Raw genomic sequence first — 12,418 nt, forward strand, 5'->3', positions numbered from 1 at the left:
CATTGAAAAAGTGAGGAGACTAGTCCTGGATCCAGCAACCTGAGAGGAAGAGGCAACTGATGCAGCTTAATGCTCCCAGGTTCAACCACTACTGTCTTCCCAGTAGACATGTTCACACAGAGCACATCTAAACAGCACCTATGCACATATTTACAGCCAGCCAGCCACACAGCACAGGCAGACACACAGAGCAATATAGCAAACACAGTACCAGTGGCCTCATAATGTTCCTACTCTGCCTGAACAGGATGGGGCTTCCCTAGTGAGACTCATACATGTGGCAACATGGATCCCTGTGTCCGCACACTGTGTCTGCACTGTAGCTGCCTGTGGACCTCCATCTCCTCGTTTGCTGATACCTGGACATGCAAACCCCAGAGGCTGCAGCCCTGCTCCTGTTGCCTCTACAGACTGCCTCACTCACCTGTGTGCACATGCATGCAGAACTGTCTGCGACTCCCTAGTTTCCCAGTAGCCAGCTCCATGGGCTTCTCTGCAGCAACATGCCGGCATACAAATGCACAGAGGTACCTGTGACTCATCTGGTCACCCCTAGTAGCCAGTACCCCTGTCATCTTAACCTTTAAACACATGCACATGCCAGCAGCTGTCACTCCTAGAAACAGCAGACCTCATGGTCTCTGGCAGCCGGGCCGGACCCCCCTGGTCCCTCCAACAGCTGTCTCCTCCTATGGTCTTGCCCTTGGTGACACATGTACCTCCTTGGCTCTCAGGCTGTTTCACCTACTTGCTAGCTAGTCTGACTTGGTCCTCGCTGTGGATCAGATACTCACTTTCACACCTGGACTTGAACGTGCGTGCTGGTACCATGGACACATGGACCTCTGATTTGTGATCCCACTCCAGTGACTTAATTCCCCTCTCTCTGGTCTTCAGGTGCTGGCACCACAAAGAAGGAGGCCACCTCCTCTGACTTGTGTTCTGATTATAGTTGCTTGCACTTAGAGTCCTATATACACATGTGAATGCTGAATAGAGAGTCCCTAGCCCAGGAAGAGAGTGAAAATTGAACTGAATAAGAAAAGAGTGTGCTGATTGGGTATGGCTGGACTAGTGTATTGACCAACCAACTGTTTACGTGTAACTGTCTCTTTTATCCCCACATCCTTCCGTTTTCCTGCACTTCTCTCCAAGTCTACCCACATTTGGTTTCTCAATAAGTGCTGCACAGTCCCAAAATGCTTTTCTGGTGGATCTTTTAGTGTCTCCTATACCCCAGGAAACAACCGCCCTCAGACCAGAGGGTGGTGTGGTGCTGGCTTATCTTGCTCAGTTCCACACCTGGACACTGGTGCTGAGCCTGTCCTGGGACAGGGTGTCCCTTCCTCTGAGTCCTGCCTGCCTGCTAGGGTGCCCCTGGGCTTGTGGAGATGGGCGTTTCATGGGCTGATGGCTCCTGTGATGGGCCTGGAGGTAGCCAGGGTAGGGTATTATTTGGGCTTCCCCCACCTGCTGTTGTCTCTCCTTTTTGGGTGTGCAGGTGAGCTTTTATCACATAACCCAACAGAAAGCTGTGCTGAAATTGGTCTCCTGTCATCCAGTCATCTTACAATTGGGTTCATCAGGTATGATGTACCTGTGGTAAATGTTTGCTGATTCTTCCTGATCACCTCCTCCCTTATGCTCCTAGAATTTTTTCCTGAGGGGACTTGCTGCACAATTTTTCCCAGGGATCAAAGTAAGAATGATTAGTTTGTGGTTTCCTGGATCATCCTCTTGGCCTGTTTGGCCATTTTTAAAGATCTCCAAATGCTTTGCAGCTCACTAAACACCATGACTATTCATATGAAGTTCTTCATAATTATATGTTTTAGAGGTTTAAAACGAGTGAAAATTCTGGTTTTCTGCAGTAAGTGGAAGACACAGTTTTCTTTTTAGTAGTATATATGTAACAACAATTAAGCAAACCTTCTGAACTCTCTTCTGTTGTATTGTTGCAAGGAGATAGTAGTAGAACAAAAACGTCATCCTTACACTGATTTTTTTTTTTTAATGTGAAATTTACAGACGTAAAGGAGTATGGTTACTGAGTGATCCCCTTAGTAGCCAAAATCAGTTTATTTAATTATGATTTTTGTGTCTTTTGAATTTCTAAGGTTTAAAGTGCATAGACTGGGAATGCCTCTAATGCATTCGGAATGATTAGATATACATATTCCTATTCTTGCATTTTTGTCCTCTTTATTTTTAATCAGGATTAATCAAATATTGATTCCTCCCATAGTTTAAGACAGCTGGAACAAGATGCTATCAACCTAGAGAAGGAGTCTCAACAGGCAAATGCAAAGATCAAAGAACTAAATATCCAGAAAGTAAGACTTGTTACTGAATTAATGCATCTCGTAAAGGTATGTATTTTAACATAGTATTAACTATTGTGAAAAGTCAAATTCTTGTTACTTAAATAGGAGGTATGCAATATTTGGATGTGTTACTGTAAATGTTTACAAGCTAACTTGCTTCAAGATAAACATCTTTTGAAGCTTTTATGAACTTGAACTTGTTCCTCTGTCATTGATTCGAATTGTAGATTGTTTGCTTGTGTGGATTTAGACTTTTAGTGACTGAAATCTTACAATTCATGGTCTGATTCAGTAAATACAGGAATGAACTAGGAATCAACTGTGTGACAATTTCAGCCTGTACATTTTTAGGATGCTGCATAATTCTGTGAACTGTTCCTTCCATCCTAGTTCATAATCTCCTTTTTTGTTGTCATTTTTATTTAAAAAGAAAATAAAAAGTTGTAAGAAAAAACAGTCTGGATTTAACTGTAGCTTTAGCTTAACCTGTAGCTCCTAATAATGGGAGCAGCCACTCCGTGAATTTTCTTAGGCTTTTTTTAGTAACTAAGAAACGAGAAATAGTTACTTTTAGTCCCAAGGGAATCTACTTGTGCTTTTGTAATCAGCAAGAAATGGTGCCATTCTTGTAAACACACTGAGCACGTATATTATTCCTTTGTCATGCTTTACTAATTTTGAAATGTGTTCTCGCTTACCCCTAAAAAGAGTTGAGTATTACCTGTGAAATGAGGCTGATTTCAGTACACTTCAGATGCTTTTTTTAATATATTTTTTATATATATATATATATATATATATATTTATATAATAAATAAAGAAAAAAGTATTCCAAATGTGTGGGCTCTTTCTGTTTGTTAATAGCCAAAATTGGAGTGTTTCAGAGATCACCTTTGGGTCAGCTAACAAAAGCAATTTTGAAAATGCCAAAGAATGGCATAAGGCACCTGCTATGTTAGAAGGGTTGCTTAGACTGTAGGCTACTTTACAGAACTTACAGAGCTTGCACAGTTAATAACAGTACTGAAAACTAACTCTTTTCAAAACTTGCGCAAATGTTGTATATTCATAACAGGAATTTCTAGAATATGCTTTTGATTTTTGTATGTGTCCCATTTCTCAGTAAATAAACTGCCCAAGTGTGTTGCTGTTGTAAAAGCTGTTCACTGACTGCTCTGTGACCTGCCTGAAGGAGTGTCTTACTCTCTTTTTCACCCAGTGTAGGAAAACAGATTTTACACATACGGTGTGTTTCTCAGTATATCAGGAGTGTAGGTGAGGGTGGATGGTATTTGCCTGAAACAGTTATTGATTACAAAAGGAGTTTATTTCATTTATTTATCAGCTTAATTTTCTTACTTTGTGTGAAATGTATGGTAGTACATACTGAAGAGAAGAAAATAGTCTGATGCAAGAAAGGTGTTTCATTAGATGTTTTATGAAAATTGTTGAAATCCATACATTTCTGGTCATCCCCAAACCAAACTTCATTAATTCTTCCAAGTTTATGGAAGTCTTTGTACTTTCCTCAGTAGGTTTTTAATTACACTAGCTGTAGGCTATTAAAGTGATAAAAAGTTAGTTAGTTAGTTGTATGTTTCAGGCATACTCAACTTCCACGGCGGAAGGAAATTTAAAACATGTATGGAATTTCTGTGTGTTTGTGTGGTGGCAATATGCTCTACTTTTTTTAAGGAGTTCTGGGGCTTGTGTGGAATAGTCAACTAGAGTGATGGGCTGCATGTGTATTTACAGAAATACACAAGGCAGAGTGTACCTGGCACATACCTAATACTCCTCAATACTTTACAAACAGTTGACACAAACAGCCTTGTTCCACTGTTTCAGATTCTGGCACTGCTTTTGCATGTGATTCTCATTGTGCTATTCTCTTTGCATAATCTTAACTTTTTCCAGGTTTAATCTTGTTGCGTCATGACTTTTTTTTTTCCCCAGTTTATTTCTCTGATAATTGTTTTTAAACTGTTTAAGCAGATTAGAAATTAATAAGCTTATTCTTATGTCCAAGTTCATGCTATAGAAACTTTGTGTTGAGGTGAGAAATAGACAAATACATCCCAGACCTTGGCTCACTATTGTGTTCAGAAGCTGACACTCTCAAAACTTCACCTTGCAGGTCCCCTGGGTCTACAGTTGGAACTTTGTCCTCCCTTGCATTAAGAGAGAGGACTCCTTTGTATTTATATGCCGATCATAAAAAAAAAAATACTAAACCAGTGTTCTCAATGCCCCGTAATTTGAGGTTTGAAGCTACCCTTCACACAGTCAAAAATGTTGCTAATTTTGAATTCCTCTACACCATTCCTGAGGCTGACTCATTTAAAGAAGCAAACATTTTAATGTCTAAATTGTCAAACCAGGTTCTGGGGATCACTAAAGTCTGCTATGAAACTTCCAAAATAGAGCCCTCCTCCTGTTATACACTGTTCCGGTTAAGACACAGGAGTCGCTGTCAATCCGATTAGTCATTTTGCATTGTCAGTGAGAGAGGCATGTATCTTAGGTATTTAGTTTCTGACCTTTTTCCATCTCTCTGTGTGACTTCCAAAGTCCACCAAAATCCACGTGTCTCTGAGAAAGGATTGAGATGGTTTTGTCCTTTCTCAGATTTCACATGTAAGTATATGGTGTAGGGAAAGAGAATGTGTGCTTTTTGGTATAAAATCATCTGGTTGGAAGTGATGTGTATGCTTGCAGATTAAAACTACATGAGGACTATACATCTTGATGAGCTTGGGTCCCCAATAAGTCACCTTTCTTTTTCATTGAATTTGACAGACACAGTGTCGAAGAGCTGAACACAGTGTGAGATTGTATGCTATGTCTATAAAATTGGTAGTTTCTAAAGTTTGGTAGTGATTATATCAGTTTCGTGTCTCTTGTGGAAAAAAAATGACATTTTCTGTTTCCCTATGCAGAATTGCATATCACTGAACATCCTCAAAGCAGATTTGGTTCTTCAGAGCACTGCAGTGGCTGCTGAGAAGAACAGACTAGAATCAGAGTATAAAGCAGCAAGTGTACAGCTAAGAACTGCAGAGGTAACCATTTCTATGAATACTGGGGTATTTACTATGGAAACGTCTTCTGTGGAAGCCTTTATGGTGTAGAAAAGGATGATTCTGTCTCTGTCTTTGTTTAGAAATGGGTATTTAGTGTTGCTAAATATTTAGCCTTGATTTCTGTAGTTCGACTCCAGCCTCTTCATTTAAAGCTGAGCAGGAGCTTTGCCTTCCTCAAGTCAGACAGCTAAGCCTCTGTGAAAATGTGGTGAGCAGTCACTTCCTGGATCTTTTTATTATAGCGCATACTGTCTGTAAAAAGGCTAGCTGTTATTTGAAAGTAGTATTTTTCTTCTAAGCCTGTTGTAGACAAGTAGCCCCAAACCACATGGGAGAAAGTACTGTATCAGAGTAGAGCAGAGCAGAGCTGTTTTACCTTTCTTTTATAGCTTATTTTCTCATACTGTAATTAAATGCCTTTTTTGAAGGACAAAAAGGAGGATAAGTAGTCCTATTGATGGTATTGGGAAGCTATGCTGTGTTCAGGTGAAAAGACTATCTCTGAGGAATTAGTTACACAAACAAGTACTCTTTTCTAAGAGCAGAGGGCGCTGTGGTCTCTCATGGATTGGTGCACAGAGGTCAATTTTTGTATTTGGGTATTAGTCTTTAGCCCTCCTTTTTTTTAGTTCTCTTTCCTGTGTTGTCCTGTGAATGATGTATGTTGTACATTCTGTGGTTTATTTCTTATTTTCTGCCTCAAGAGATGCGTTTCCATGGGAAAAACTCAGTACTTATTAGTTTGATCTCAAACTAAGTATTATTTGAAAGAATACATTTAAATTGGCGTTTTCCTCCGACTTCTTAGGGGCTTTGGGTGTGATACATTTTTTCCTACAGCAGTACTGTGTTACAGTATTCTTGCTCCAAAGCTGTCTCTGAGGATGCCATCGCAACACTTCAAGGAAGTCTTGCAAACAGTTGCTGCATATCTTTATAAAATAAATAAACCTGCAAAAAGGAGGAAGCCAAACAGAAATAGAAATAAGTATGCTTTACAAAAGCTGTGTAGTGAGCTAAATTGGAGCCTGGATGTTACAATTATGGGACCATTAATTCTCTATTTAATCCTCAGGTCATGTGCTGGTAGTGATGCAGCCATTGAAATTGGAATGTTTGGTATCAGTCAAAGAAGCCACTAAACTTTGTTAATACTTAGGACTTACTCATGGTGTTTATCTCCCAAGCAAGCCTGAGCCATTTATAATACCCAAGCATAATAAATATCTGATTAAGATTTGAAGCAAACACAAACCCCACTTAGTACCTCTAAGAGAAGATCACGTATGTTCCTTTTGTGAGGTCTTGGAACTGGGATCCTGGGGAGAGAGCATCATGTTTGTTGCTTTATGGTGGGGCTTTTTAACCACTTAGATGGAAAGGTCAAAAAAGTGTGTGTTTTGGAACAAGTCAAATTAGCAACAACAGATTTCCGGGGTTCGTATTTTGTCATTGCAGTTCAAGTGGGAACCTTAGTGTTACTTTAACAACTTCTTGTATTTAATTTATTTAATGAGCTTAAGAAGCAAATCTGTGTTGGTGACCCATGCTGAACATGAGGGAGGATTGTTAGCCCCATCTGCTCATTAGATAACTGGCACAGTTGCCTGCATGTTTATGATAGTTTTCTGAAAGAGCCTTGCTAATTGTTTTGCTTTGATAGCTTGTTAATTTTCAGGTTCATTTGGTGTAAATTTAAGTCATTCGTATTAATACTCAGTATGTATATCACAGCATTTGCTTCTTAAGCCAAGTTTTAAGAAAATGCAGATTCTGTTTTTCTGTGTATAAATCTCTGAACTTGAAATAATTAAATGCTGTCACCAAGTCTGCATTCAAACTCAAATTCCTGAGAAAACTTTGGCTACTGGTAACTATATTTTCTTTAACTAGCTTCTTATTTTGCCCCAAACCAGTTACAGTGCTGATGAGCACAACTGAATACAAATTGCTTGTGCATACAGAATGTAATTGGTTTCTGCTGTTAGGCAGATGCCTTTCAGGAAGCTGTAATTGCAGCCCTGCACTAGTACAACACTTCCCTGAAGTACCCAGATAAAGCTCCTTCCAAGTTGGTTCTTATGCTGTTGGCTGAAACAAATGTAGAGCTCTGTCTAGGCTGTGATTTTTTCATGGTAGCATGTCTGTTCAAAATGGTAATTCTTTCTACTTAGAGTTATTTTTTAATCTAAATGGGTTTTATTGAGGCACTTTCAGGAAATCAACACAAACCTTAACATAGCCATGTACTTTTTAATATATAGGAGGGAGAAGTAATCAAAACTTGTGCATTTTTATTTATTTATCTAACTTCTATTCAGCATGTACTTTATTATGTGCTTTATTTAGTACGTGCTTCATAACCACATCAAGTGTCTATTGCTTCCCAGTTTTCCTGTTTGAATGCTGAGGTTTTCGTGTGGCCAAACAAGTATTTTCCTTTTCACACCCTGAAGAATTTTACTTGCCTTAGGTTTGGGTCTGGCATGTTCAATGTTGAATCAGTTTCAGATTTTCGGTGCCTAGAGATCAACCTGAAATGTTGTTCCATGCAGCTCTGCATGGTTTCAAGTGGGAACCTTATGTACAATTGAGAGCTGAGATTCCCCACTTCAGATGATTCAGAATTGGTTTTGGCTTTGGAAATGGTCAAACACATGAGCATAAAATTGATGTTTCTTGTATAAAAAAATATGGGCATGTTGCTTTTCACTGGATCCTTTGCCTTCGGTATCATGAGGTCAGACACGTTTTGGATGAAGCCAGTTGGCTTTTAAATTTCTGGGATCCAAAATACAGTCCAGTTTCGATTTAGAACTTTCTAAAATGTTTCTAAAATATTGTTTGTTGAATATGTTACATATGTGCTTATATCTGCATATTTGTATATGCAGATATGTAATGGAACATAACCATTGTGGTGTAGAGTTTTATTTGTGCTAATTCAGAATGACATGAGATGTTGGCTATAACCAAAGAGAGGGCCATCCACTACTCATTGCTTCTTTATCTGTATAGCTCTAATGCCAGTCCTTCTTGCCCCTTTGTGAAATGTCCCTCCTTCTCCACAATAGACTTTATGGAGGGGGGAAAAAAATCTGAAAAAGGCCTTTTTTTTTTTTTTTTTAACTTTTCTGAAAACATCAACACAGCATAGAAAAATAACTTTACAAATGTGTTTGTGAAGACTGTAAATTGCTTACCTCTAAAGCAAAATCTGTTTCCTAGTGCATGGTGGAAAGAAGGAAGATTGGGATTTTTGAGTTGATAATGCTGTAAAGACCAGTAGCCATAATTTTTGAGTGAGTGTGGGAACTCGATGATCACTCATGATCACTTCAGTTACTAATGCTTCTGTTGTATTTAGTATATAAAGATTAATTAAATTGCCAGAAAGTAATGTGAATTGCTATCAATGTCTGTGTCCTGTATTTTAAAAATGTATAATGAGTACACTTTTCTAACTATAGTCTCCAAATCAACACTTTGAAATTTTTTTGCCACTGGAGGGCTCCCATATTTAACTGAAGTACACAACAATAAAAACTGGGAAGATAAGGCTCTCCCAAGTGTAGGAGCATAACTAAACTTTCCAGTCAGAAGAAAGTTCTGAAGCAAAATATTCTTCATATGGATTTTGAGCTAGAATTTTGTGCCTTTGAAAAAAGTGAAAACAGTGTATTCCCATGGTATAACTGGGTATTAAAAAGATGGATTGCATGTGTAATCACCAAGTAAATTTATAGTAAAATAACTTGAGTTAAAAGCTCCAGTGGCTTGGTACATAGTGACAAGCATTTCTGGGGGCAGAGGTAAAGAGATACTTATGGCTCTCCAAATTTCTTTGCCTGAATACTGCTTATTTGACATAATCGTTAGCTTAGTGTTTCAGGAAGGTATCATATTTTGTGTATTGTATTTTAACTACTGTTGTGGTAACATGGCATTATAAAAGTCATAGGGCTAGGTTGGCCGCTTACCTGTAGTAAGTTTGAAAGAGTTTAGCCTTGAGACCACTGTTCAAAATCAGAAACTGTACCTTCTTTTCACTTATTTTTCAGCACTAGTTTAAAAATTATGTCTGTTTCTGGTTTATATTTTGCTGGCTGTATTACAGAGGTAGAATATGAAACAGCAAAGTGCTTCTGATTGTGTAATTATGATGTTTACTCTGTAAAATTTCATGTAAAATACCATTCAGTGTACGTCATGGTCACCATGTTCTCCCAAGCAGATAAATACAGTTAGATGGAAGCTAAAAAACAATAAGGCTTCTAGTTGTGTTTTGGCTTGTAAAGAATTTCAAGTGAAATAGTCTATTTTGAGACGTATGTTGAATCTACATGCACAGTTGTCTAGTTGAGAGAAAATAGATTTAGCTATATTACAAGAACATGCTTTTGATCAGTTTACCTTGACATCTGTTGACTTCAAGCAGAGAAGCAGTATAAGTTCTGCGTGTGGAAAAAACGATTTTTGACCTTTAAGCAGTCTGATTTCACCTACGTTCTCTGATTCAGATGTTGTTTGTTGCCAGTGTGCTGGTGTCACCTCTGGAAAACTGTAATAAAGTAAAAAAAAAAGTGTATTTTAATATCTTTAATATATTTTCTAACAGCAACGGTTTCGTGAACTGGATGATACGAAGCGAGTACTTACAGAGAACTGCAAGGAATTGCTGAACAAAGCTCGACAGGTCTGCAAACTGAGTCCAGATCAACATCTTCCAAAAGAATTTCAAATTGTATGTACAAACCAGATCTCCACATATCTTTTAAATTTTGTATGCTATACACCATTCTAACTTGTCTAGCAAAGAATATTATTTATTTTATACTAGAAGGCTACCAGTAAAGGATCATGTGTACTTCTGCTAATGTTGACTCATGTATTGTCAGTTATGCTTTTAAAGCACCTTTAAATAGTGCTGAGATATCTTTTGGCCATTACTTTGTTCTGTGTGCAGAGGAGAGAAAACTTGATCTGAAATCTCAATTAAAATCTGTAGTCCTGTGTTCATAGAAATAATTAGAGGCCATATTTTTCTAGCTTCTTGCTCTCATGGAGCAACACAAAAAATGTGGAGTCTGGGCCCACCTGCTTACCTGGAGTTCTTCCAAGCCTCTAGAAGTACTGGCATGATTTAATTAGCATAGCGCCTTGCTTATACTAAGTCTGTGAGCATCTGTACCTGCACAAGGTGGGCGACTGAGGCGCAATTAATTGTGTATCTTTGTTATGTAATAGCACTTCTAGCCTTCTTTCTGTGTCCAGAATAGTTTGCAAGGGAATCTTACTGTGTTAAATTTTAAATATGTGACATCCCGATAAAAAATAAATATTTTATGGCTTATTTGATTTCATTTTAGCAAACTTGAGTCCTTCATTAGCATTGCTGTCCATCCTTTCTCTTGTAGGCTTTTCAGGCTCTTCCAAACACGTTGGAGGAAATCGATGCTTGTCTGAATGAGGAGAAAACCAGGGCCTCCTGTTTCACAGGCCTGAATGCTTCGGTATGTTCATTGCTTTCCCTCTGCGCTCCCTTCCTCTCCCTCCACCCGTATTGTACTTGCTTCCCACTCTGTGCTAGATCTCTTGGTATAATAAGCTAGACAGCAGGAACAATGTGTTGTAAATGCCAGATTCTGCATCTATTAGAATTTTAAGTAGGTTCTTCCAAAAGAACAGTGTGTTCTCTGCCTTTAAAAAAAAAAAGTTGCAATAACCTGATATAAGCAATGCTATACAGTTTCTTTGCTTTAAAGCTAGAAATGCATCTTGTTCAGTGTGGAGTGCAATGATCTATGTAATTGTGTTTGAACAGAATCAGTGCAGTGTGATATTTTTACAGTGAAGGTTTAGAATTGGCAAACACTTTGTGGACTGCTTGGTTTTTTATTTTTTATTCTGGCAGGTTGTTGAAGATTACAATAAGCAGACAGAAGAAATACAGCAGTTGACAGAATTTTTAGAGAAAAAGAAAAATGAATTGGATAACTATAAGCAAAACATTTCCAAGGTAATAGCTGAAATTATCACTTTTGTATCAGTGTGTCTTTATTAGAACAGAATATATGTACAAAAATAAAGGGTAACATTCCAAGTTGTCTTGAGTGTAATCTGAGATGTTAACTTATGTAATTATGATATTTTTTGAATTTAAATGCTATCTTAAAGGAAAACTCAGTAATTAAAATGGTTTTACATTGAAACATCTGTTTCTAGGTCAAAGAAAGGTGGCTAAACCCCTTGAAAAGTCTGATTGAGCAAATTAATGAGAAGTTCAGTAGCTTCTTTAGTTCTATGCAGTGTGTTGGTGAAGTTGATCTTCACGTGGAAAATGAGGTATGATTTAATTTTCAGATGGAAGAATAACATTCATATTTTAATGCATCACCTTTTGCCTGTATATTGCTGGAGAAACAATAACCATTTTTTTTTTGCTAAAACTGACTTATCAGTCTGATTAAAGGAAAATGAGTCTTTGTCCAGATGCGCTGCGCAGGACTTCAACTCACTGACTTTTGTGAGCTTCGTGCAGCTTACAGGGCTCAGTTAGAAGCATTGTATTTACTTTAGCTGTAACTCAGATTTATTAAGTTAGTGATTTAATTCTACATTTTTAGATAAGGTGCACTATTCTATTATAATTTAGTGGCTAAATCTACTATTATTAAGTGTTGTATTGATTGTAGTTTCTACTCAAGTCTGCTGGCATTTTGTCTGTTTTGGAAGTAGCAATCATTTGGCCCAGCCTGTTATGTCCTCGGTAACATTTATAGGCAGGATTTACTTCTAATTTAAAGCATCAATAGTACCTTGGGGAGAAATACTCAGTGCAGTGGGCTGAACAGAAACTGGGTGTTTTAAGTTGATCTCAATAATGATGATTTTAAGACTCTCATATATATTGCATATACTGAACAATAGTGAAAGCTGACACTTAAACATTTTTTTGCAGTTTTCAGGCAGCTTTTCTTAAAATATTTGAAGTGGTGGTTATTGAGGAAG

The 12,418-nt window shown here is 37.8% G+C and overlaps 1 protein-coding gene across 2 annotated transcripts in view; it reads left to right on the forward strand.

Moving 5' to 3' along the window:
- The window catches only part of SMC5 (structural maintenance of chromosomes 5), a 42,618-nt gene that overhangs the window by 24,332 nt on the left and 5,868 nt on the right, over positions 1-12,418 (forward strand). For both annotated transcript variants that reach the window (XM_065656184.1, XM_065656185.1), the window contains exons 16-21: positions 2,246-2,369; positions 5,264-5,386; positions 10,026-10,151; positions 10,825-10,920; positions 11,322-11,426; positions 11,633-11,752. In XM_065656184.1, coding sequence (XP_065512256.1) covers positions 2,246-2,369; positions 5,264-5,386; positions 10,026-10,151; positions 10,825-10,920; positions 11,322-11,426; positions 11,633-11,752 — 694 coding nt within the window. The remainder of the gene's footprint in view (positions 1-2,245; positions 2,370-5,263; positions 5,387-10,025; positions 10,152-10,824; positions 10,921-11,321; positions 11,427-11,632; positions 11,753-12,418) is intronic.

The sequence above is a fragment of the Caloenas nicobarica genome, chromosome Z (genome assembly GCF_036013445.1).
Source record: "Caloenas nicobarica isolate bCalNic1 chromosome Z, bCalNic1.hap1, whole genome shotgun sequence".
NCBI classification, from domain to species: Eukaryota; Metazoa; Chordata; class Aves; order Columbiformes; family Columbidae; genus Caloenas; species Caloenas nicobarica.